Source organism: Lathamus discolor, chromosome 8, assembly GCF_037157495.1.
Source record: "Lathamus discolor isolate bLatDis1 chromosome 8, bLatDis1.hap1, whole genome shotgun sequence".
Lineage (NCBI taxonomy): Eukaryota > Metazoa > Chordata > Aves > Psittaciformes > Psittacidae > Lathamus > Lathamus discolor.
Window position 1 is genome coordinate 3,449,168 of NC_088891.1, and position 22,055 is coordinate 3,471,222.

General features: G+C 53.0%; 3 protein-coding genes across 4 annotated transcripts; 1 reads left to right on the forward strand and 2 right to left on the reverse strand.

Moving 5' to 3' along the window:
• The first annotated feature begins 656 nt into the window (after positions 1-656).
• Positions 657-7,103, forward strand: KBTBD13 (kelch repeat and BTB domain containing 13). The gene is made up of 2 exons (XM_065688378.1): positions 657-2,137; positions 5,984-7,103. Exon 1 carries the CDS (start codon positions 741-743, stop codon positions 2,121-2,123), a length of 1,383 nt encoding a protein of 460 aa, XP_065544450.1. The 5' UTR covers positions 657-740; the 3' UTR covers positions 2,124-2,137; positions 5,984-7,103.
• Positions 4,478-16,502, reverse strand: UBAP1L (ubiquitin associated protein 1 like). Of its 2 annotated transcripts, XM_065688379.1 has the most exons (8): positions 16,422-16,502; positions 15,609-15,945; positions 15,153-15,232; positions 13,195-13,349; positions 10,762-11,505; positions 9,716-9,925; positions 6,566-6,667; positions 4,478-5,618 (listed from the first exon to the last, which is right to left on the reverse strand). In XM_065688379.1, exons 4-8 carry the CDS (start codon positions 13,324-13,326, stop codon positions 5,484-5,486), a joined length of 1,323 nt encoding a protein of 440 aa, XP_065544451.1. In that variant the 5' UTR covers positions 13,327-13,349; positions 15,153-15,232; positions 15,609-15,945; positions 16,422-16,502; the 3' UTR covers positions 4,478-5,483. The 2 variants fall into 2 exon arrangements, with proteins under 2 accessions (XP_065544451.1, XP_065544452.1); XM_065688380.1 differs by having other exon boundaries at positions 13,195-13,346; positions 15,609-16,464.
• Positions 16,503-16,551: 49 nt separating this feature from the next.
• PDCD7 (programmed cell death 7) lies at positions 16,552-21,937 on the reverse strand. Its single transcript, XM_065688381.1, has 5 exons — positions 21,161-21,937; positions 20,055-20,193; positions 18,773-19,009; positions 18,082-18,169; positions 16,552-17,487 (listed from the first exon to the last, which is right to left on the reverse strand). Exons 1-5 carry the CDS (start codon positions 21,890-21,892, stop codon positions 17,370-17,372), a joined length of 1,314 nt encoding a protein of 437 aa, XP_065544453.1. The 5' UTR covers positions 21,893-21,937; the 3' UTR covers positions 16,552-17,369.
• Between the last annotated feature and the right edge of the window lie 118 nt (positions 21,938-22,055).

Consider the following 22,055-nt stretch of genomic DNA (forward strand, 5'->3'; position numbering starts at 1 on the left):
GGACCTTAAAGCCCATCCAGCTCCAACCCCTGCCACAGGCAGGGACCCCTTCCACTGGAGCAGCTTGCTCCAAGCCCCTGTGTCCAACCTGGCCTTGAGCACTGCCAGGGATGGGGCAGCCACAGCTTCTCTGGGCACCCTGTGCCAGTGCCTCAGCACCCTCACAGGGAAGAGCTTCTGCCTAAGAGCTCAGCTCAATCTCCCTTCAGGCAGGTTCAAGCCATTCCCCTTGTCCTGTCCCTACAGGCCCTTGTCCCAAGCCCCTCTCCAGGTTTCCTGGAGCCCCTTTAGGCACTGGAGCTGCTCTCAGGTCTCCCCTTCAGGAGCCTTCTCTTCTCCAGGCTGAACAACCCCTCCCCATTCCAGATCTCCGGCTAAGCACAGGCTGGTTCATGGCTCCCATTTAGAGCATCACAAGGAGGATGCCTGAGAGCGGGGAGCTCAAACCCGGCTCAGCCAGCGCCGCTGGGCATCCTGCATGGGATGAGCCAGGACAGAGCTGGGCACCCCGGCCGTGTCCTGCGCTGTCCGGTGACACCAGAGCCCTGCTGTGCAGCTGAGCGCGGCGGATGCCTGTGCAAGGCCCCGGTCACGAGCTCGGCTATCTTTAGCTGAAGGTATTTATATGCCAGGGCAGCGGCGTGGCGGCCACCGGGCCGGCAGCAAAGGCATCAAAGGAGGCAGGAGGGGGCTGCACCAGGCGAGCATCGGGTGCTGCCCCCCGCCACGCCGGGGCGAGGATGACCCCGGAGGAGGAAGGCTCGGAGGCAGGGCCCCCGCAGCACGTGCGGATCCGGGTGGAGGAGCAGTCGTTCTGCGTGGAGAAGGCGCTGCTGGTGGAGAGCAGTGAGTACTTCCGTGCCCTGTTCCGCTCGGGCATGAGGGAGAGCACGCAGGAGGAGATCGGGCTGGGGGAGCTGAGCGCGGCCGGGTTCTTCACCATGCTGCGGGTGCTGGCGGGCGAGAGGCCCGTCCTCGGCAGCGAGGAGACCTTCCAGGCGGTCGAGTGCGCCGCCTTCCTGCAGGTGAAGCCCTTGGCCAAGTTCTTGATCAACTCCATCAACTCCGACAACTGCATCCTGCTCTTCCAAGCCGCTGCCATATTCGGCCTCCTGGACCTCTTCCACTGCGCCGCGCTCTACATCAGGGACAGCTACGCCGAGCTGGAGGAGTACCTGGAGTGCCTCCCTGCCGACCTGCTGGCCTATGTGGAGTCCCTCCCGCCCAGCACCTTCGTGGCAGTGGGAGCCCATACACCCACCTTCGAGTTCTTAGAGGACCTCTCCAGGACCCTCTGCTACCTGGACGAGGAGACCAACACGTGGAGGACCCTCTCCTGCCTGCCGCTGAGCGCCAGCACGTTCCTAGCCGGCATGGCGACCATGGATAACAAGATCTACATCGTGGGTGGTGTGTACGGGGCCAGCAAGCAGGTGGTGGAGAGCAGCTTCTGCTACGATGCTGACACCAACACCTGGAGCGAGTTCCCCAGTCCCCATCAGCTGCGCTACGATGCCAGGCTGGTGGCGCATGAGGGCTTCCTCTATGCCATCGGTGGGGAGTACGAGAAGATCTCACTGAAGTCCGTGGAGAGGTACGACCTGGCCTCCGGCACGTGGACGTTCGTCTCTGACCTGCCGCAGCCCAGCTCAGCAGCGCCCTGCGCCCAAGCCATGGGGCAGATCTTCGTCTGCTTGTGGAAGCCGCTGGACACCACCATCATCTACGAGTACCAGACCCAGCAAGACGCGTGGCTTCCCATCACGGAGCTCAAGCGGCAGCAGAGCTACGGGCACTGCATGGTGGCCCACCGTGACAACCTCTACGTGATGCGCAACGGTCCCTCGGATGACTTCTTGCGTTGCGTCATTGACTGCTTCAACCTGACGTCGCGGCAATGGACCGCGCTGCCCGGGCAGTTCATGAACAACAAAGGAGCCCTGTTCACCGCTGTCATCAAGGGTGACACCATCTACACCGTCAACAAGATGCTGACGCTCCTCTACTCCGTGGAAGAGGGGACCTGGAAGTTCAAGAAGGAGCGCGCAGGTTTCCCACGCAGCGGCTCCCTGCAGACCTTCCTCCTGCGGCTGCCGAGGCGCGACCACAAGATCGCGACGTAGGGATCGCGACGTAGGTGAGCCCCTGTCCCTCGTGGGGGTGCTCTCTTTGCACGTGGCCTCCGCTCGGCTCCCACTGCTCTGCCCCCAACAGGGCTCCTCTCCTCCTCTGCGGAGCCGTGCTCAGGTCCAGGGATGCTCCATGACGGACCTCAGAGGTGATGCTAGACCCTATCAGAGGGAAAGGGGCTGCAGGCAGCTGCTGCCTGCCCTGCATGGGCTGTGTATGAAGCCCTATCAGACATGGGCTCACGAGCCAACCACATGCAGGGCTTCATGGCTTCTGCACAGGACGGATACCACAGAGATGCAGACACGGGGTTTATTTATTCCGACCGCATCCTGAAGGTGAGCAGCATCCCACCTCCTCTGCTCCCGTAGGAAACCGTCCATTCTATCCTGGAATTAAAAGGAAGGCTGTGAAACGCCCCCTGTGCTTGCCGTTACTGCTGGGTTTGGGGTTTGTCTGCCCCCCTTGCTGGAGGAAACACCTCCTCCTCCTCCCGGGACCCACGTCAGGGCCCGCTCCTGCCCCCCGAGTGCTTTTTCAGCTGGGTCGGAGCCGTACGCGGGAGCGCGGTTCCCACACAGCCCCTGCTCCCTGGGGAGACCTCCACGGCTGCTCCTGGGCACAGCGGGGTCCCGGGAGGAGGAGGAGGAGGGGAGAGGGGGAAGCGAAGGAAAGGATTTCCTGGGCACCGGTGCTTAACGCACGGAGGGGTTTGGGGGGACCCGAAGTCCATTATCCATCCCTCGGCTCCTCCGGGCTCGCGTGGAGCCCCAGCACAGACACAACCGGGTGGCTGGGGCAAGTCCTGGTGCTCGTTCTGAACCCAGACACAGTCTTTTGAGGACACAGGAAACCTTGGAAATGCAGAGGATGCTAAAAGGGAAGGAGAGGAGGGAGCACCAACATTGCATGGCGATGCCAGAGTTCCCACTCTTCAGCATCCCCAGAGCACCAGCTCTGGGGATGGCTGGAGGACCCAGACCCCACTTCTGCAACCACAGCGCTGCTGAAAGACCCATGGGGACCAGAGCAGCAAACCCAGACCATGGCTCAGCTGGTTTCCCAGCCGTGAGGCAGGCTTTGGGCTGCCTGTGCCATCCCGGCAGGGACGCAGCGGTTGGGAATACCAGCTGGGATGCCTCAGTGCCTCTGCTCTGACCCTCGCCGAGTCCTCAGCACTTTCAAAACAGTTCCCTCAGTTGAGAGCAAACCCCACAAAACACAACCACAAACCAAACCGAACAGGAAAACCCCAGCCTGTGCCCATGTCCGGGCTGGAACCCCTTGATGCGCCTTGTCCCCGTTTGCCCTTTGCCCCTGGGCCAGGCCAGCATCGCTCCAGCTCCAGCAGCACCAAGTGATGAGACAACCTCCCACCTCCTCGCTGGTTGTTGTGACAGGGCAGGGGTTTACAAAGGTATTTGCCAACAAAAGGCTGTGTAGCACTTGCGGACAGAGCAGGTCGTGGCAGGCACTGCTGAGTACGGCATGGGTGCTCCCATTTGTTGGATCCATCAATCCAAACCATGACATAGAAAGCAACACACGGTAATTTCAGGGAGCAAAAAGATACGGTCCTTAACCTCTGCAAGCAGGGGATAAAAACGACGAGCCAGGACCAAGCAAATCCCTAAGGAAAGCTGCACAGGGAGTGGGCACAACTGCAAATGTGCCTCGTGTTGCTGGAATTTAGCCCTCAGCATCACACATTACTGGCACCACCATGGCACCATTCTCTTCCCCTTTCAGTCTGCATGGTGTTTACCCCACCAAAGACCTCAGTTTGAGGCAAAGCGATGTCTTTACTCACAGTTGAACCCTTTGCAAGTTCCTCTTTTAAGGTGACATCATCTTGGCAAGGATGAACGTAAGGAAAAGCTGCCTTAGAATGGACTTGCCCTATAAGGGCCATATCAAAAGTAAAAGCTTGTATAACCAAGGGGAAGCTGGAGGAAAAACAGGGCTGGGAGCGCCAAGAAGAGGCTGGAAGCTCCCCACGAGTATCTCCCTTGGTCATACAAGGTGCCACATTTTCCTTTTCAATGCCATTAAAGAGCAGCTATAAAGCATCCTTGGGTATGGACGGGTCAAGTCCCTCACAACCTGGATGCCAAATTTCCTCGTTGCATCCAGGCTCGGATGAAGGCAGCCCTGGAGGCCTGTGCCCCTCAGGGAGAGGAGAAATACAGGGAGAAGGGACACGGGTGTTTCAGCTCAAGGGCTGGGAGGTTGTTTGGAAGGATACAGTGGAAAAATGGCACTAATGCAACTACTTCAGGATCCCCCCTGCTCAGCTGCACCAGCTGGAGACACAAGTTGTGTGTGGTTGTTGCACAGGAGACACAAGAACCCCTCCAACCATCTTTACTCGAAGCAATTACACCTGTATCTAATGCACAGGAAAACAATATACCTTAATGTAAAAACACTGCCCACAGTTCCACTGCCAAGCCAAGAGACACGTTCCATGACCCCAATCTCCTGTTTTCCATCCTTCAGCTGCATACAAGAAATCCCCTGGGCGTCCAGATTTCGTGATCCTGACATCTGTGTTTAACTTCATTCGGAGCCGCTGTTTAGGGAAGCATCCCCTGAATTTTCCTGATTCCTGCAGAGCACAAGGGCAGCCGAGCTGTTCCCAGTCTCTCTGTTCTGATTTTATGGAATTCCCTGAGCACAGACCCTTGTCTAAGCCATTTCTCATCACACTGGATAAACTTCCTGTATTTCTACAGCAAGGGCAGCCTGGTTTCTTTCTGTGTACTCACTGAATTGTGTCTTTTGCTCAAGTTCTTGCTTTTAAAGAGAAGCTGACGTGATCAGACTGGGTATCAGCTACAGTATCGAACCACAGCTGAGTTGGATGAGACTCTTGCCAAGGCAGGACCAATAAATGCTTCTTCAGGAGCCCTGTTTTTATGAGAACTGCATCTTCTGCTGATTTATAGAACCTTCCAAGCATCCACATTGAACTGCAGTTGAAAACACGACACCCATCACCCCCGGTGGAGGAAGAAAACTGTGCTTTGGGGTCTGCAAAACCTAAGCCAAAGGCAGTTTGGATCTTACTGCATCTAATCTGAAGAGCTGAGATGATCAAGGGGGGAGATGTGTGGGTGAAGAGATAAACACTCCTGTTAGAGAGCCTTTGCTTTAGTGCAGTGCCACACACGCTTATGGTGGACGTCCATACACCGGGACTGGACACCAGACAGTGCTTTGGAGGTTTGTGCCCATGAGCCGTGGTGCTGGGGTGGCCATGGAGCAGCAGAAGGGTAAACGTGTGCTGACCCACCCGAGTCCTTATGTGGTCCAGACCGAGGGGGAGCGGTGGCTGGGATCCAGGGTGCAGGTCACTGGGCTTTCATGACGAGCTCTTCCAACGCCTTCTCCCTCTGATTCCCACAAAGCAGCAGAACTTCTTTGATTTCATTTTGCTGGAAACCCATATCATTGAACTGAGATAACAGATGCAAGAATTCAGCTGCCTGGAGGAAGGAGGAAGAGAAAGGAGAGATGCTATCATGGGGTTTAAGGCTAGATTTACCATAGTTACAGCTGAAACAGGGCTGGGTGACGAGGCTGCAGCCATGCGACCTGGCCGGGTTGTATTACCAGTGAAGGGCACACTGAGAGCAGGCTGAGGGCACACATACCACTGCTGGCGTTTTAAAACGTGCCTTTACATCAGCTTTTGAAATCAGAAATAGTTACTGAAGTCAGGCTCTGGCTTCGCTTCTTCCTTACACAGTTTAATAGAAATTCCATGCAAGTGTTTGTCTGTGTTATAGAGACTGGGTAAAGGCAGGGAGCACAAGCTGGAATTCATTTTTCCTGCTTCCCCTTTGCTCAGGCTGGGCCCCAGCACCACGACATCGCCTTGGAGCCGTGTCCTCAATAAATAACGCCCTGCCTGACACCGAGCCCCAGGCACCCTAGAGAGCAGTGACTGCGATCCTATGTGCCATCAGCATCATGTCAGCCACCACCAGCCCATACTTCAAGCAGTTCTACCCCTCCTGGCCCTTCATTACCCCCAGGAGGAGACTGATGATGAAGACAACCCCTGGTGTGCCACCATGGTGGTTCTCTTTGGGGGGTGAATGCAAAAGGGGAGCAGGGAGGGAGCAAGCGTGGGTGCTGGTGGGCTTGGAGTGAGGGGTTCTCTGCTTGGGGGTTGAGTGAGCATCACGCTTGCACAGTGGGGTGAGAAGATGGACGGAAAAGAGCAATGAAGTGAGTGTCCTGTGTCCTTCCCTGGGGACTCCTTGTGGTGATGCTGCACTGCGAGTGTGCTGTGGGTGCATGGCAATGGGTCTGACCTGCCCAGAGGCTGCATGAGAGGCAGTGGAGGTGCAGGGGAGCGCGCAGCCGCTGGAAAAGCGAGCCCGGAGCACACAGCACAAAGGAATGGGCCGGGCTGCCCCGCTCTGACCTTTTTTTCCGAGTACTGGAACATTTCCATGGCCTCCTCCACCTGCCCTTCCTCGTAGCCCTGCTTCAGCAGCCGGTCACAGGCGCTCAGGTAGCTCAGGAACTGCAGAAGAAGACAACCAGGGTTAATCCAACCTTGCAGACACAGGCAGCGACTGCATTCAGGAGCCCACCTTGTAACCTCCCAGGGGCACACTGATGGGGAGGACCTGGGCCCCCACCATCCTGCCTGTGTGGCTCTGTGAGCAGGACGCCCACTGGGAGAAGACAGCATCCCAGTCCATGCCCTCTGCCAGGGTAGAACAGGAGGGTGGATGAGGAGCAAACCAAACACCTGACCCATCTGAGGTACGAAGCGATGGCCTCAGGCTGCAGGGTGAAGCAGAACCTGTCCCGGTGAGATGCCTACCCTCAGCCAACCCTTGGATGCACCAGGGTTCAGGCAGTCAGGGGGTTCGCTCCAGGGTCCAAGCACAAAACCCACCCCAGGGGAGACCCATGTGTGTCATTACTGAAAGTAAACAGTTATTTTTGGCTTTCCTCGTTGTTCTTGGAGTGCTGACAGCACTATTCCCAGCAGTACCTTTTAAATACCACGAAAGTCACTCACTGGCCAAAAACATATGGAACAGACAATAATAAATGAGCTATACGATAGCAGGGGGAATAAAAACATCCCTCGGGGCTCCCTGAAGCCGTGCTGTCTTCATGCAAGGAGAAGCTGATTCACATCACCCCAGATCCACCAGCAGAGACCTCACCCTCCCCAGCACTGCATAGCCCAGGAGAAAGATTCAGTAAAAGATCATAAAGCATATGAAAAGGCCAAAAAGTCCCTCAGCTGCTGAGTGGATCTGGTTTGGCTGAACAGCAGAGCCAGGAGATTCAGAAATGTCAGCCTTAAGGAGCAGCTTTTTAACTCAGAACTGAGATCCTCCCTCCTCGTGGCATTCCTAACCTGGTTCTGCTTTCCTGGTTACCCTACTAACTACGAACCTAGACCACTGCTGTATTGTAGTGCCCTATCGCAGCAGGGACAGCCACTTGTCATGCTCATGGCAGAGCACAGACAGTGCTGGCAGCCTGTTCAAACCCAGCATGAAGCTGGTGCTGTTGTCAACTCAATGACTTTTATCATTATATCTATATATCTATATATATGCAGATATCTCCTCGAGACTAAACAAAACCAGGGTTTTAAATACTATGACCTGCTAACCCCTGGGTCTGGAACCGGCCCCATCACTCACTGGGCAAGAGGAGGAAGCGCCACTAACCTCTCAAAGCTCCTTCTCCCCTTGTAGCTCTCAAGGAGGCTCCTTAGAACACCCAGACATTCAGGCAGCCCTGGAGAGCAAAGCCTTCAAACGCAATGATGCGCTTTTGGTTTAGCTCTTGGCCATAACATCCCAGACGATGAACCTCTGGTGTGCTGAAGGCAGAACCTTCTGGAGAGGTTCTTCCACCAAGTCTGGGAAGGCATTGCCTCTTTTAGGCAGCAGACCTGCCTTCTTCACCACGGTGGGCTCTGCCAGTTTGATACTGCAACGGAACTGAGCAGTTTTTGGCTACCATCTGGTACTACAATCAATCGTCACGGTTGAAGCTGTCATGGTCACACACTGAAACCCTGCCTGACACCAACAAGCAATGAGGAAGGCCCACAGCTCTTGTTTTTAACTTGAGTTGAAACCTTTTCCAGGAAGGTTTAGCCTAATTTGGTAGCTGTTACTTGTAAGAGACACACGAAGGGTTCGGCTTTACGCTTTATCTCGGCTCTATTGGGCATAAATGGGAAAGATGGGAACTGATGGTGAAGAAGGTAGAGGCTGTTAGGCAGACCTTGTATTTCAGTGTATTTATCTCTTCTCCAAGGGAATGGGAGTCCCGGTGTTTGTGCAGAAGGGAGCAGACTGTGCCTATTTCCATCCTTACTAAGATGCACTGATTCTTGCTACAGAAGCCAGCAGCTGCTACAAGATCCCTTTGCACAGCTCTGCCCATCTCCCTCTGCCTGGATGAAACCTTCATGCAATGAAGAAATAAAGGCTCCCTTCCCACCTCAGCTTGCAGCAACCATCACCTGAAACACCAGCGAGGGCCTGGTCGAGCCAGGGGGGACTCAGGAAGGAGCCAGAAGCTGCAGTGACTCAACCACACAGCAGCTTCATGCACTGACCAGATGGGTTAGAGCTGGCCCACACAGCACAGGCAGATCCCTGGGGAATGGGAAGGAGATGGCACCGACAGCAGGAGATGGCAGGGGGGTTGGAACTGGATGATCTTGAGGTCCTTTCCAGCCCTAACTATTCTATGATTCTATGGTTGCTCGGTGCTGTGCCTGCTCACACCTCTGCTCCTGCTCCCTGGCACGACAAGCAGGTGGACGTCCCTCCTGCTAAGCTGTGACCAAGCCCCTTCTCTCTCTGCAAGAGCTACTTGGATAATTTAGCCCTATGAAAAGCTCCACTGGGATGGGTAGGTCCAGCCCCGAACCTGCCAAGCCAGTGGCACCCCTCATGACATGGATGCTCCAAGCCCACCTGGACAAGCAGAGACCTCGGAATCAGGATGCTGCACAGTGATGTACTCGGATACCAAGGGTAGGAAGAGGCTGTATGTTAACTATTGTCAATAAATTCCAGGTTATTATAGAATGTTCCTTAAGAAAAGAGCTCCAGGACCCAGCCTCGGTGCCTGCATGGAGTCCCCGGTTTGCTCCAACGCAGGGAACTTGTGTTTTGGAGAGAGCCCAGACAAATCCCAGAGGTATTCCCACAATCCCGCTGACAGGATGAGCCATGGCAATAATCACACGGATCTAACAGCCGGGAAAAAATGATGTGCAACAAGTTTCCATATACGGGGGCAAAACCTGCACTTCAAAAGGACATGAGGCTCCATGCAGCAGATTGAGCAGATAACGCTGCCCGGCTGTTATCAGCCGCTGAAAAGCTGAGGGCAACTCGTTTTATTACAGCCCAAATGCAAATGTGTGATCTCATGGCAAATCCTGTCAGCTGAGGATAACACCAAAGTGGGAAACCCGAGGCTGTCAGCATCCAGCCCCAAGCGATGCAGCCATCCCTTTCTCCATGAAAACCAGGGGTTTCCTTCCCAAAGCTTTCTGCTTCCTGCCAGCTCCACCAACCTGACTTAAGCTTTGCCTTCCAGTCTTCTGGAGGGTGAGGATGGCTTTGTGGGTGGGGTAGCCCAAGGCTATCACGGGCTCAATGAGGTCTCGCTCCTCTTGGCTCAGTGCTGAGAGCAGGTCAGCGGCCGGGTCCGGCTGGGATCTGCAGGAGCCGAGGGGTCGTGCAGGCGCCGAGGCAGGGGGGAGGCAGGCGTAGGGGCTGAGGGACTGCAAGAGAAAACACAGCACATGGTCTTCTTGCTCCAGCTCATGGAACTACATTAAGAACGCCAGGCTGAAGCAATGCTTTGGAATGGCAGCAGTTACCTTGTTCTCTCCAGAAGAGGAAAATTCCCATACATGGAACAAACCCCCTTGGGCATCAAAGGAGACTGGATTTAATTAAATCCAGGCTCAGCTACAGATACAGATCAGAGAAAACAGCACTTGGGAGGGTTCATGGGAGAAAGCAAGAAAAAGCAACTTCTTTTCCCTGGGAATCCTGCTCATCTCTCCAGCAAGAAAAGCCATGCTTGTCCTTGATGGACAAGGAAGAGGCAGTGCTGCTTGCAGACAGGCAATGCAGCAGCCTGGGCAGGAGGATGCTCCTGACACCCATTTATGCCCTTGATGTTTATCAGATAGATTCAGTCTCTGTTACAAAGCCATCTACAGAAATGATCTTGCACACGCATGTGCTTGCTGGGCTTAAGGCTTTAGCATTCAGCATGATGCATGTGGAACCTTACTGAACTTCGTATTTAGTGCTCCACATGAAAATGAAGTAAGACACCTTGCTTGTGGGGAAAACCAGGCATGTTTCGGTTAGGACAGAGCAAGTAAACGTGCTCCCAGAAACCTTCCCTTTAAACCCAGGGAAAAAAAACCCTTTCCTTCACTTCTTATGAAAACTTATCAGCAATTTCTCATGGATTCAGTGTTCCCAAAGCCCCATTTTGGTTCCATTTTGCTGCCCAAACCCCAGCAAACGGGACCAATTTGATGCCCTCCACCTCCCTCCTGTCTGAGCAACAAGCAAAGGGCACCAGAAGACAACCCCTCACCGGCACTGTGGGTTTATGCCGTTTGATGGGGGGGATCGGCGCGGCCGGAGGCGATGGCACCAGGGTCCCCGGCTGGGACACGGCCGAGGCTGGCCTGAACCTGACGCCGCGGCTGGTGTGGGGACGCTGGGGCAGAGGCTGTGGCACCGGGACCCTGCTCTCCACAGCAGCTCTGTTCAAAGGGTGCACCAATGCTGCCAGCTTCCTCCTGGCCGCTTCCAGCTCGTTCTTCATGTTGTTAAAGATCACCATGGATCTTGTCTGCTTGCTCAGGACCGGGCTGGCTGTGCTGTGGACGCTGCTCTCCGGTGAGGGCTCCAACAAGCCGGGGGATGTCTTTGGTCTGGTCTGGTAAAAGCCAGGACGTGGAGCCCCACTTTTCCCAGCGTTTCTCCTCCTGGAATTCTTTTCATCCTTGTCGCTCTCTTCCCAGGACGTCGAGGAGTACTCGTCATCCTCCGAGTACCCATCCTCCTCCGAGTACCAGGTCTCACTCTCAGTGTCGGACAAGGCACCTCTGCCCTTGGCGGGCCCATGGCTGTCGTCAGCAGCGCTCAGGCTGATGCTGCGCCGCACGGGCCCGTCCCGTGCTCTGCCTCCATAGCGGTCAGCAGGGTCCACCAGCAGCAGCCAGCATGGGGGAGCAGTGGGGATGACTTCAGAGGTGACCCGATGGCGGGAGGTTTGCTGCTGAGAGGCCACCTCGACCCAGTAAAGCACTTTTCTTTCCAGCGAGAAGTCGTACTGGGGGAGAGCAAGAAGAGGGTGGTGAAGGCATCTGAAACCAGACCAGGCAGGCAGAGCAACCCATGCACTTCACCAGGGAGCTTTAAGGGCTGCATCCTTCCCCTACTGGCTCCTTGAGCACCAGGGCTGGCTGTGGGCACTGGGACCGTAGGTTTGGGCAGCACCAGCTTCATCGCTATAGGGAATCCCCAAATTTATACTTGAAAAGAGTCTGGCTACAAGGTTATTACTATTTTGAGCTGTACCTAGAAGTGATTTCATAAACCAAGTGGTTTATGCTTGGAGGTGGTTTTGTGTCATTCATCGACTGTGGAAGGGGAGAGGGTGCAGACAGGAGATGTGAGCATCCTGATTTCAGACAGCTGCAAGGGGCACCACATCCAGCCACAGGCTAAAGGACAGTGGCAGAGCTCGTGTGTGTACCTCACCCATGGCACCCGACAGAGCCACCTCAACCACAGGAGCCAACAAGGCGGGAGCTGCCACCTTGGGCAGAGGCAGGATAAGCCATGGGAGTCTCCGATGGCGCCGGGGGCTCGGCCGGTCCCCAGACAGAGCTGTCATTTCCACATAGTCCAGCTTAAAATATGTGTTTGAGACTGAAATCAGAGGGTTTTCCTGGGACAAACAAGCCTGGCCTCTCCCAGAGCTCTCCAAACAAGGTCTCCTCCGGAGGGGCAGGCAAGTACATTCACAGCCCAGGAATGCTGTTTTCACTGCTCCCTGCCACTTGTTAGCTGTGGATCCAAACCAGCCTCCCCAAGGAAAACACCACCATGTGCTTTCAGAAGGATCAGCCCAGGCCACCAGTGTGATCACACCAGCACCAACCAGGCAAAAAACCCAGGGCTGGAGGTTTCCCAGGGTAAGACAGAACGGTGGATGGTCCATGGGGATGCAGACCATCACCTGCCTTTACACAGGTGGCAAAAAGTGTGTGCATTGAGATTCCCTTTGGAAAAATTGATTAAAATGAACAACATGGTGGCTCTCCATGTTAAACACATCCTGTGGATTTGGGATGTGTCATTTTGAGGGGAGGGATGAGCAAGGCTGAGCTAGGGAAAAGCCAGATATGAGGTTTGCCACTGGTTCACCCATTACCAGGGGTGAGCAGAGGCTATTTGGGATCACCCAGCTCACCTTCCCACACGAAGTGCACTGACCCCATCTACGGGTGACACTACTTCAGCTAAACACTCACAATATTGTTACAGCAGCAGGTGTAGATTCAAAAGCAGCTTAGGACTCAGCAATGTGGAAGATCACAAAGTGCCGCAGGATAGGTCTAGTGGAAGGTGTCCCTGCCTGTAGGACGGGGCTGGAACTAGATGAGCATTCAGGTCCCTTCCAACCCAAACCATTCTATGATTCTATGCTGCAGCTCAGGTAGTGTTGCCTGCTTTTATCTGTCATATTTATTAATAAATATTCAATACATATTATTAATAAATGGGATCCTTCTGCTTGGATGTGATTAAGAAAAAACAACCCCAAACCAACCCCTTCCTCACTCCCACCCAGCACAAATGATCCTCACCTCCTCCCACTTCTGCTGCAAACCAGAAGATCAGTTAGGAGGAGAGGATTCCCTCCTTTCACAAGGAAAGGAAACCACCACTGACATCCCTTTGAGCATCCCTCCAGGAGCAGATCTGGGCACAGAGGCAAGCAGAGACCACTCACCATGGTGCTCATGAGGATGTCGGTGCAGTCGGGGATCTCGATGGCCGGAGCGGTGATTAAAGTGATTTCTCCCCCTGAGTCCCCGTCGAGGCTCCAGGCCTTGCGGAAGGGAACTTCATCCAGGTAGCTCATCGTTGCTGCCTGCCTACTGTCTGCTGGAGGAAGGGATGAAACACAACTGTAAAAGGCACTACCAGCACCTTCTAAGTTGAGTGGAAGGAGAGAAGGATGAGCTGTGTCAAGTGACAATGATAAAACAGCCCTTAAAGATGCTGCCACCTGAGTAAAAACCATGTTGTGTAATGCCTTAAATCACTGATACTGGGAAGAATATTTGTCTGAACTAACCTTTGCTATTCTGAGCTTGAGCCAGCAGGACCTGACCAACTTTCAGCTTCCTTTGGAAGGGATCCTTAGTGTTTTCCACCACTACTTTCCATCCCTCCTCCCGCCTCTCCCTCCACTGCCCATCTCATGGTCCCTTTCCCAAGCTGGGGACAGACCGAGCACTTTTCCCAGTTCCAGAGGCAGAAACCGCAGCCAAGGAGGACACAGGACACCCCACAGGTCTCCTCTCTCTCTGTGTGACCTGAGCACACCCTTGCTTACGGAGCTCACACATACGGCCACGTGCTGCTAAGCTGTCACACAGATCAGCCCAGGGAGATGGTGTGAGGGCATCCCCACCAGTGCCACGGCAGCTTACCCTGAGCCAGGCCAGGAGGCTGGGGCACGGGCAAGCTCCGGGGTCAGAGGGGTACCAAACAAGCCACTGTAAAACCCAATTAGCTTTTAAGAACCATCTATTCATTTTAAGTATGATGAAGTTTTTAGATCACCAAAGAGAAACATTTCTGATCAGCTCGAAGTGGTGGCATGGAAAATATTACTGCGGGAAGTCATTAGCTCTGTATAAATGCCTCAATTTAGTACAAAGCCATTAGTTGCTGCACGAAACTTCGAGTCCCCAGCTTCCCAGCAATGACAGCATGCAAAATGATTTCCTTTAGGTACTGGCAGGAGCTGGTCAGCCTTCCACTGAGTCCTGGTACCTGCTGCCTGTGCCTGTTCATCCTGAAGGCTCAGCAGTCACCCCCAAGAAAAGAAGCAGATGAATACATGAAAGGGAGGAAAAGCTGCCTGTTGACCGCAAAAAACAAAGGTGTACCATGGGAAATGGCATTCAGGGTAGTTTCTTATGCTAGCAAAGGACTAACAGCTTCCAGACCACAAACAGCAACACGCACAATCGCTCAGTGCAACTCAGCTGCTCTTACCACAGTTACAAGAGTTGGCACTCGCCTGCTTACACCAGGAGCCTTTAATACCCAGGGCTGTGTGCAGGCAGAGCCCCCCTTAACATGCCTTGTGGCTCCCACACATGTGCTGCTGCTCACATGCAACACAGGCAACGTGCTGGGAGCCTGCTCTGAGCCAGGCCATCTGCTCCCCAGCCTAAGAGGGCTCAGGGTAAGTTACAATCCACGTCAGCACTGACAAAGACAATGATGAAAACCTCCGTAAGCAAAGCCACCGTCCCCCAGCTTGCTCCAGCTCCTCTGCATGGCTGTGCAGCCCCTGCCTGCAAGAGGAACAGACCCTCCCTGCAGTTCAAGCTGTGAATCAGCTCCTTCTAAAAGCTGTGTGGTACAAAGGTGTGAAAGAAAGGGAGTATCTCATTGTCCATCACCTAGAATGGCTTTACTTGGGTTTAAATGCCACTTTAAGGGACGGAGATGAGTAGTGAATGTGCCTGAAGCCATGATAGAGAGGTTACGGTACCATATCTCACTGTATTTCACTGCCTAAATACTGTGCCTTAGGAAAAGCTCCTACAAGTGTTAATTCCCAAAACCCACTATGTATCAAAACCAGGAGTACACTAAGGTGCGGAGTGATGACAATGAACACAGCACTAGACAAGAGTAAAAGAGGGTCAGTCATAAACACCAACTTACAGCAGAAAGCAGCTCCTGCAAAGGTTCTGACCTCAGGCGCTCCACGCCAGCCCTGCTCACCTTCACGTCACAGACACGGGCTGGCAAACAAACATAAAGAGTCTCAGAAACTCAGAGCCAACCCCTCTATTTTGCTGTGCCGTAATAGCTTTTAAAACTTGAAAACAGTTAGAAAGATTATACTGAACAAATCTGAATCATACATCTGAATACACAAGGGGGTTTTAAGAATACCCTGCCTGCATGTATTTTATGAGTTAAGATTTCCAACATTCTGCTTCTATCCGTGGTTTCAACATCTTCCTCACTAAAAATATGAAGCATTTGAATGCAGACGTCATTAGGCAAGAGCAAATACGTAGAACAAACCACAGGAAGCCTGCGTTACATCTAAACACACACCATCCACTGGTGTTTTCAAATCCTGTTTGTATTAGCAATAGGAAGTTATCTTACCTCCAGCTGAAGTCATGGAGTTCTTGCAGGCAGGAGAACAGGGCTGCTCCTTTACTGCTGGCTTATCTGCTGCTCAGTTCCTTAAATCTTGCAGTGTCAGGCAAGCATCTGACCGTGGCAGTTTTAAGATTATCATAGCTTAAGTGGTTAGCCCCGTCGGACACGCTGCTGGGATAAGGAGCCTAATTGTTTAAGCAGAGCATCATCCAGGCACTGAGCTTCCTGAACTGAAGGAGCTGTTTCTGCAACTGTTTTCACGCTATTTGAACTTGTGTTTTTCCATCAGGTGAGACTGCCCAGGATCTGACCCAGCCATAGGTTTAGGATTAACGAGATGCTGGAGGTGACATTAGGGATTTGAGGATGAACAGACAAGGCAAATCAGAACCCCTACCACCTGAGGGCTTGTCAGCTGGATGTTGTAGTGCTGTAAGTAGGTGATACACGAGCGCATTAACTGCAAACTTCTGCACCCAGATTAATTCTAGCTCTATCAAAACCTAATAGTTTGTGTGCTTGTATCAACAGAAATCAATGCAAAGCTTCAGCCAAAAAACTATTAGCATTATATATAAGGCCCAAGCGTTAAATTTAGGTAACTGCATGTTGCCTCCTCCATGAATTAGACAATGTTGTGATGTAAAGGGGTAAGGGAGAGATTAAATCCATGCCCACATATTAGACCTAAGCAAGAACAACTGCAGCTCTGGAAAGATGCCACAACAATCGGCACAGACCAGCAAAGCCCCAAACCCATAGAGCCTGCAAACTGTCCAGGATATGGAAGGCTTTGGAATCAGATGCCTCTGTCACCTTGTTGGAGGGAGAAGTTCCTTCATACAAACTATTTGCCAGCAGTTCTCTCCACACTGGAGTCATACTTGATGCCAAGTACTAAATCAGATCTCTCCCTCGGAGTAAAAACACTTCGAACAAGAAAACATAAATTCCATTTTCCTCTATTTATTCTGTACAAAACCCAACTTACAAAATAGAGCTGCACTTTTAAATCAAATATTATACGCATGAGCTGTCCCTACACAAAAATAGCCATATAGGCAAAACCAATTACAGTGGGTTAGACTCCAGATTTCACTGTTTGTTTTCCAGGAGGCTTGTTCACTGAATTCATCTATATTCACATGGCTCTCTGACCTATTTCACCACGACTAGGAATTCTTTCCATGTTGTGGTACCAGTTTTAGTCCACAAAAGTAAAATGTCAACAACCGCTTTAATCAACCTTCAAAAGCCCTGTCTTGTTTGTACTTCGCCATTTGTTTAAGCTTCTACTGGGTTGGTTTCTACACACAAAAATACAGGAATTGTTTTGACAGCGAAGCTTGACAGGCTTTATTTAAGGAGAAAACCATGTTTTCTGATGATTTCTTTTTTCCCCTGAAGTCTTTATTTCTGGAGGTTTCATCATCTGGACTTAGGCTTGTAAAGATAAAAGCCACTAAAAATAGGATGTTAATACTGGCACAAATACTCCTGTCAGCAATGTTTCTTTATTGAGATTGAGATTCGTTAGCAAACACTGGCAGCAGGATTGTAATTCCACACCACGAGAGGCCCAGGCGCTTTGGCCTTGCTCAGGTATTTCCCAGCAGAGTCAGGTGGCAAAACCAGTTCCTACTCTTCAAGACATTCCAGAACCCAGCTACTGAAACAGAGGATGAGACACGTCCTCTTCAGACCCTCTCATCCCTGCACATACCATGACAATGAAACGTTCCTCCAATATCATCTATTACTGAGTCATCGAACAGCGGTGGCCCAAGTGTCATTTGTGGGGAGACTTGGAAGAACCCATCCTGGAGGGATGCTGCTTCCTTCAGGGTGATCAGCTGGCACCAAGTACTGATCCCATTCATGCCTTTAACAGAGAGAGCACTGGATCAGAGGACAGCCGGCAGGAGTTTGGTAATAAGGTTTATCATACACCCGCACAGGTGCCTTTCCATACGGTTCAATACATGGAACACTGTAAATTGTTCTGTGACAGGGAAGCCTGCCATGTGAGGAAAGGCTGAGAGCTGGGTTTGTTCAGCCTAAAGAAAAGAAGGTTCAGGGGAGACCTTATCCCCATGTTCCAGTGTTTAAAGGGTGGCTACAAAGAGGATGGAGACTCCTTTTTCACAAGGAGTCACATGGAAAAGACATGGGGTAATGGGCACAAGTTACTCCTGGGGAGATTCCAAGTGGACACAAGAAGATTGTTCGCCATGAGAACAACCAGCCATTGGAATAATCTCCCCAGGGAAGTGGTGGACTCCCCAGTGTTGGACACTTAAGATTTGGCTGGACAGGCTGCTGGGACATCCGGTCTAGGTCACGCTTTGCCTAAAGAAGTTGGACCAGATGATCCCTGAGTCCCTTCCAACCTGGAGGGATGGGACCATACATTTTACAATCTTAACAAACAATACTTGCCACCCTTGATAATAAAATAGAGTTTGTTTGGTTTTACCTGATCTGGATTAGAGCTGCTACAGAATGCTCAGCTTGTAAGTAATAGTCTCGGAAGGGCTGCAGTAGATGGGCTAGAGGAAATTCATCTGTTAAAACACAAACAGAGGAATTGTTCAATAAACCAGACAGACTGATTCTAGTAAGTCTTGGAAGCCCCACATTTGCCAGCTCATTTGCTACTCCCCAGCTCCAACTTGAAATGAAATCCCTGTGTGATCTGTTAAGGACTAGTTACATGTTTTGCATGTCTCCTCATCAGAGCTGTCAAGAGGCAAGTCAAGACCAGCAGTACTTTTCCTGTCTCCATCTTCTAAACAAGGGGAACATATGGCCACTGAATCGTTACAGATTACTCGAGTCGCACTTTACCAAATCACCAGACTGAAGCATCTGTTGGGTGCTGGAAGTCTTCAGTCTCTTGTGTTTAGTCTCACTTTAGCTTAATCTACAACCTCTTCTTGCAAAGCATTATGAAATTGTCTTGAAATACACCACAGTCTACACTGAGGAGCATCACATGTGTTAACAGCACACTGTGTTTATCCCATCCTTTCCTCGGACCATACTTTATTCCAGTGGATGATTTCTTTCTTTCTTAACTATCTTTGTGCCTGCATTTTAAACCCAGTGTCTATGGGGTGGGGGTGTGGGGTGAAAAAACCATGTCAAGTATAGCATGCGGAATTTACCTGGATCCCCAAACAGCTTGGAATCCATTTCGAGTTTCTGCTGTAGTAGTTTTTCTCTTTCCTTCTTCTGTTTCTTTTCCATTTCTCTCTTCCTTTCCTCCTCCTGTTCTCCCTCCAGCATAACTCTTAACGCTCTCTCCTCAGCTTCATACAGCTCTGTGCGATTCTTGAGCAATGTTTTGAGACTCTCCACCTGAGTTTCAAAGGCTTCATCTGCCGAGGGGGGCGGACAAACACCTGAACAGAAAGAGAATTCATTTTGAGCTTTCACATTCACAAGTGGCTCTGTTACGAGATTTGAGAGGGAAGCTGGAACATGAGCCCAACCTTGCTAACAACCATCTTACTGGCATAATTCTTCTACTAGGAAAGTGCTTGGAAAGACAGGAACACAACCACTGAATTCACAGAATCATAGAATAGTTAGGGTTGGAAAGGACCTTAAGATCATCCAGTTCCAGCCCCCCCTACCATGGGCAGGGACACCTCACACTAAACCATCCCACACAAGGCTCTGTCCAACCTGGCCTTGAACACCGCCAGGGATGGAGCACTCACAACCTCCCTGGGCAACCCATTCCAGTGTCTCACCACCCTAACAGGAAAGAATTTCCTCCTTAGATCCAATCTAAACTTCCCATTTAAGTTTGAACCCGTTACCCCTTGTCCTGTCACTACAGTCCCTGACGAAGAGTCCCTCCCCAGCATCCCTATAGGCCCCCTTCAGGTACTGGAAGGCTGCTATGAGGTCCCCACGCAGCCTTCTCTTCTCCAGGCTGAACAGCCCCAACTTCCTCAGCCCATCTTCATACGGGAAGTGCTCCAGTCCCCTGATCATCCTCATGGCCTCCTCTGGACTTGTTCCAACAGTTCCGTGTCCTTTGTATGTTGAGGACCTACTATCTCATTAAGCACTTAATATCTCAGATGCTGCAAGATACCTGTGGTTTCCCAAAGCAGACAGCGCAGTTGCTGGTTGAGTTGGAAGGACACCTCCTGTGTGGTGCTGGCGAATACCAGCTCCCTGAGGTCTTGGGTGAAACCAGCACATCAAAAAGGGCCAGGGATGTAACATGTGTGTTTGTACGCCCCAAATGCCATCTAATCTAAAGTTCCCCTGTTTAAGTTTCAGCAGTTTACAACTATTCTTGCATAACAACCTAACTAAAATCACTAATGAATAGCATTTTCAAGCTGAACCTTGCCAGTCAGCACAGGGCACTCACATCAGCTTATGCCCTGTGTGTGGAATCAGAAGTTTGGTAAAAACCTCATCATTCACCTTTCCTGGCAGCAGCTTCTTTCCTCAGTTTCCGAAGCTTCTCCAATGCGCGCAAGATATCCACCATCCTCTTGGTGTCTGCTTGTTTCTTCCGTACTTCAGATAAGACGCTGTCTGCAGCAGCCTTAAGTTCTCGTTCCTATGAAAGAGAAAAACCCAGACCTGATGTGTGACATATCCCACATAGACAAGAATAGTACTTTCAAACAGATCACTGGGTATAACAGTAACGTCCCAGTGACTTTACAGCCATAGCAAGTGAAACAAGTGAAATCACCCACCCAACCTTGCCTTTTGATGAAAAAGCTAAAACATGATAGACTTCAAGAGACAACAAAAGAATACCGAGCAACTCCTAAACTCAGGCCAAATGGCTATTGAATTCACATAGCCAGATAACCCACCTCTCAGCACATGAAGTTAGGAACAACATTAACCATAGACATAAACCATCCTCATTCTACAGCTCGGCAATTGAGCACCATTAATGTGCCACAGCCCAGACACAAAACCTTTCCCGAGAGCTGCTCTGTGCCACCCCAGCAGCAGACCCAGCACCAGCAGAGGGGCAGCTCTTTGGCCACCGGTCAACACAAAGGTGCCAACAGCACTGCCCAGCAAGCTTAATGTGAGGGGATTTTAATGCTTTGGGGCCATTCTACTTCCTGGTAATAGTGAAAAGCTCGCAAACAAGCTTTACAGGATGAAGGCAGCCGGCAAGGGTTATGGTTATGGGGATGGCACTGACCACCATAAACTGCGTGTGAGCAGTGAGGGCAGGCTTGGGAACCAGGAAGGCTTTCACACCCAACAAAGAGGTCAGAATCCAGTTAAATTCCAACTGTGAAGGCCTAGGACAAGAGTGTGGCAAAGCCCAGGGCTTTCAATGAAGGAAGAGGGCTGCAGGGCTTGGACACTGCACATCTCCAGCACGCTGGGCCCATGCGGCACCCAGCTGCACACCGAAATCCAGGTGCCGGCAGACACAGCCCTGCTGTCAGCCCATGGCCAACAGGCCTCCACCACCTTGCCCAGAGGCACTCGCAGCAGCGCCCGCAAGGCCACAGTCCAGCCGGGGGAGGAGGGTGAGCCGCTCGGAGCCGTACCCGGTTCTTCTCCTCCACCTCCTGGATGCACTTGGCTCTCCACTGGTCGATCCTGGCCTCCCGCTCGGCGGCCCGCGCCTTCTCCTCCTCCTCGGCCGCCCTGGCCTCCTGCTTCCTCCGCCGCAGCCGCTGCCTCCTCTTCCTCGCCCTCTCGGCCTTCCTCCGCAGCGCCTCCCGGTAGCCGGGCTCCCGCAGGGGCCGCACGACCTCCCGCAGCTCCCGCCGCGCCGCCTCCGCCTCGTCCCGCACCCGGGCCCAGCCCGCCTCGTCGGCCTCGGCCTCCCGCTGCCGCAGGGCCCTGCAGAGCGCGGCCAGCCGCGCCACCCGGCCCAGCGCCGACACCGCCAGCGCCCGGGCGCTGCTGGGGCTGGCGGCCGCGGGCGGCGGCGGCGGCGGCGGGGGAGCGGCCTGGCGGCGGCCCAGGAACCGCGACAGCCACAGCTCGTCCTGCTGCCGCTGCGCAGCCTCCTCCTCGCACGCCGGCCGCGGCGGCGCCGCCGGCAAGAACGGGCCGGCGGCCGGAGGGAAGCGCGGCCTCGCTTCGCCCTCGGGCCCGGCCGGCGGCGGCGGCGGCAGCAGGAAGGGCGCAGGCGTGGGCGCCGCCGCGAAGGGCCCCGGCCGGGCGGCGGGGCCGGGGAAGGAGGCGGCGGGCGGGGGGAACGGCCCCACCGGCGGAGGGAAGGCCCGGAACGGCGGAGGGAAGCGCCCGCCGAACGGAGGCGGCTGCGCCATGCTGCCGCCGCGGCCTGCTACACCCGCACCGCAGCGCCGCCTGGCGGCCCGGAGGAGCCGTCCCTCCGCGCCCCCCCCTTCCCTCTCCACGGCCTTTTTCTCATCTACAAATCAACTTAAAACCTCGAAATGCCCTTAAACTTTAAACCTTCTGGGGCTGACG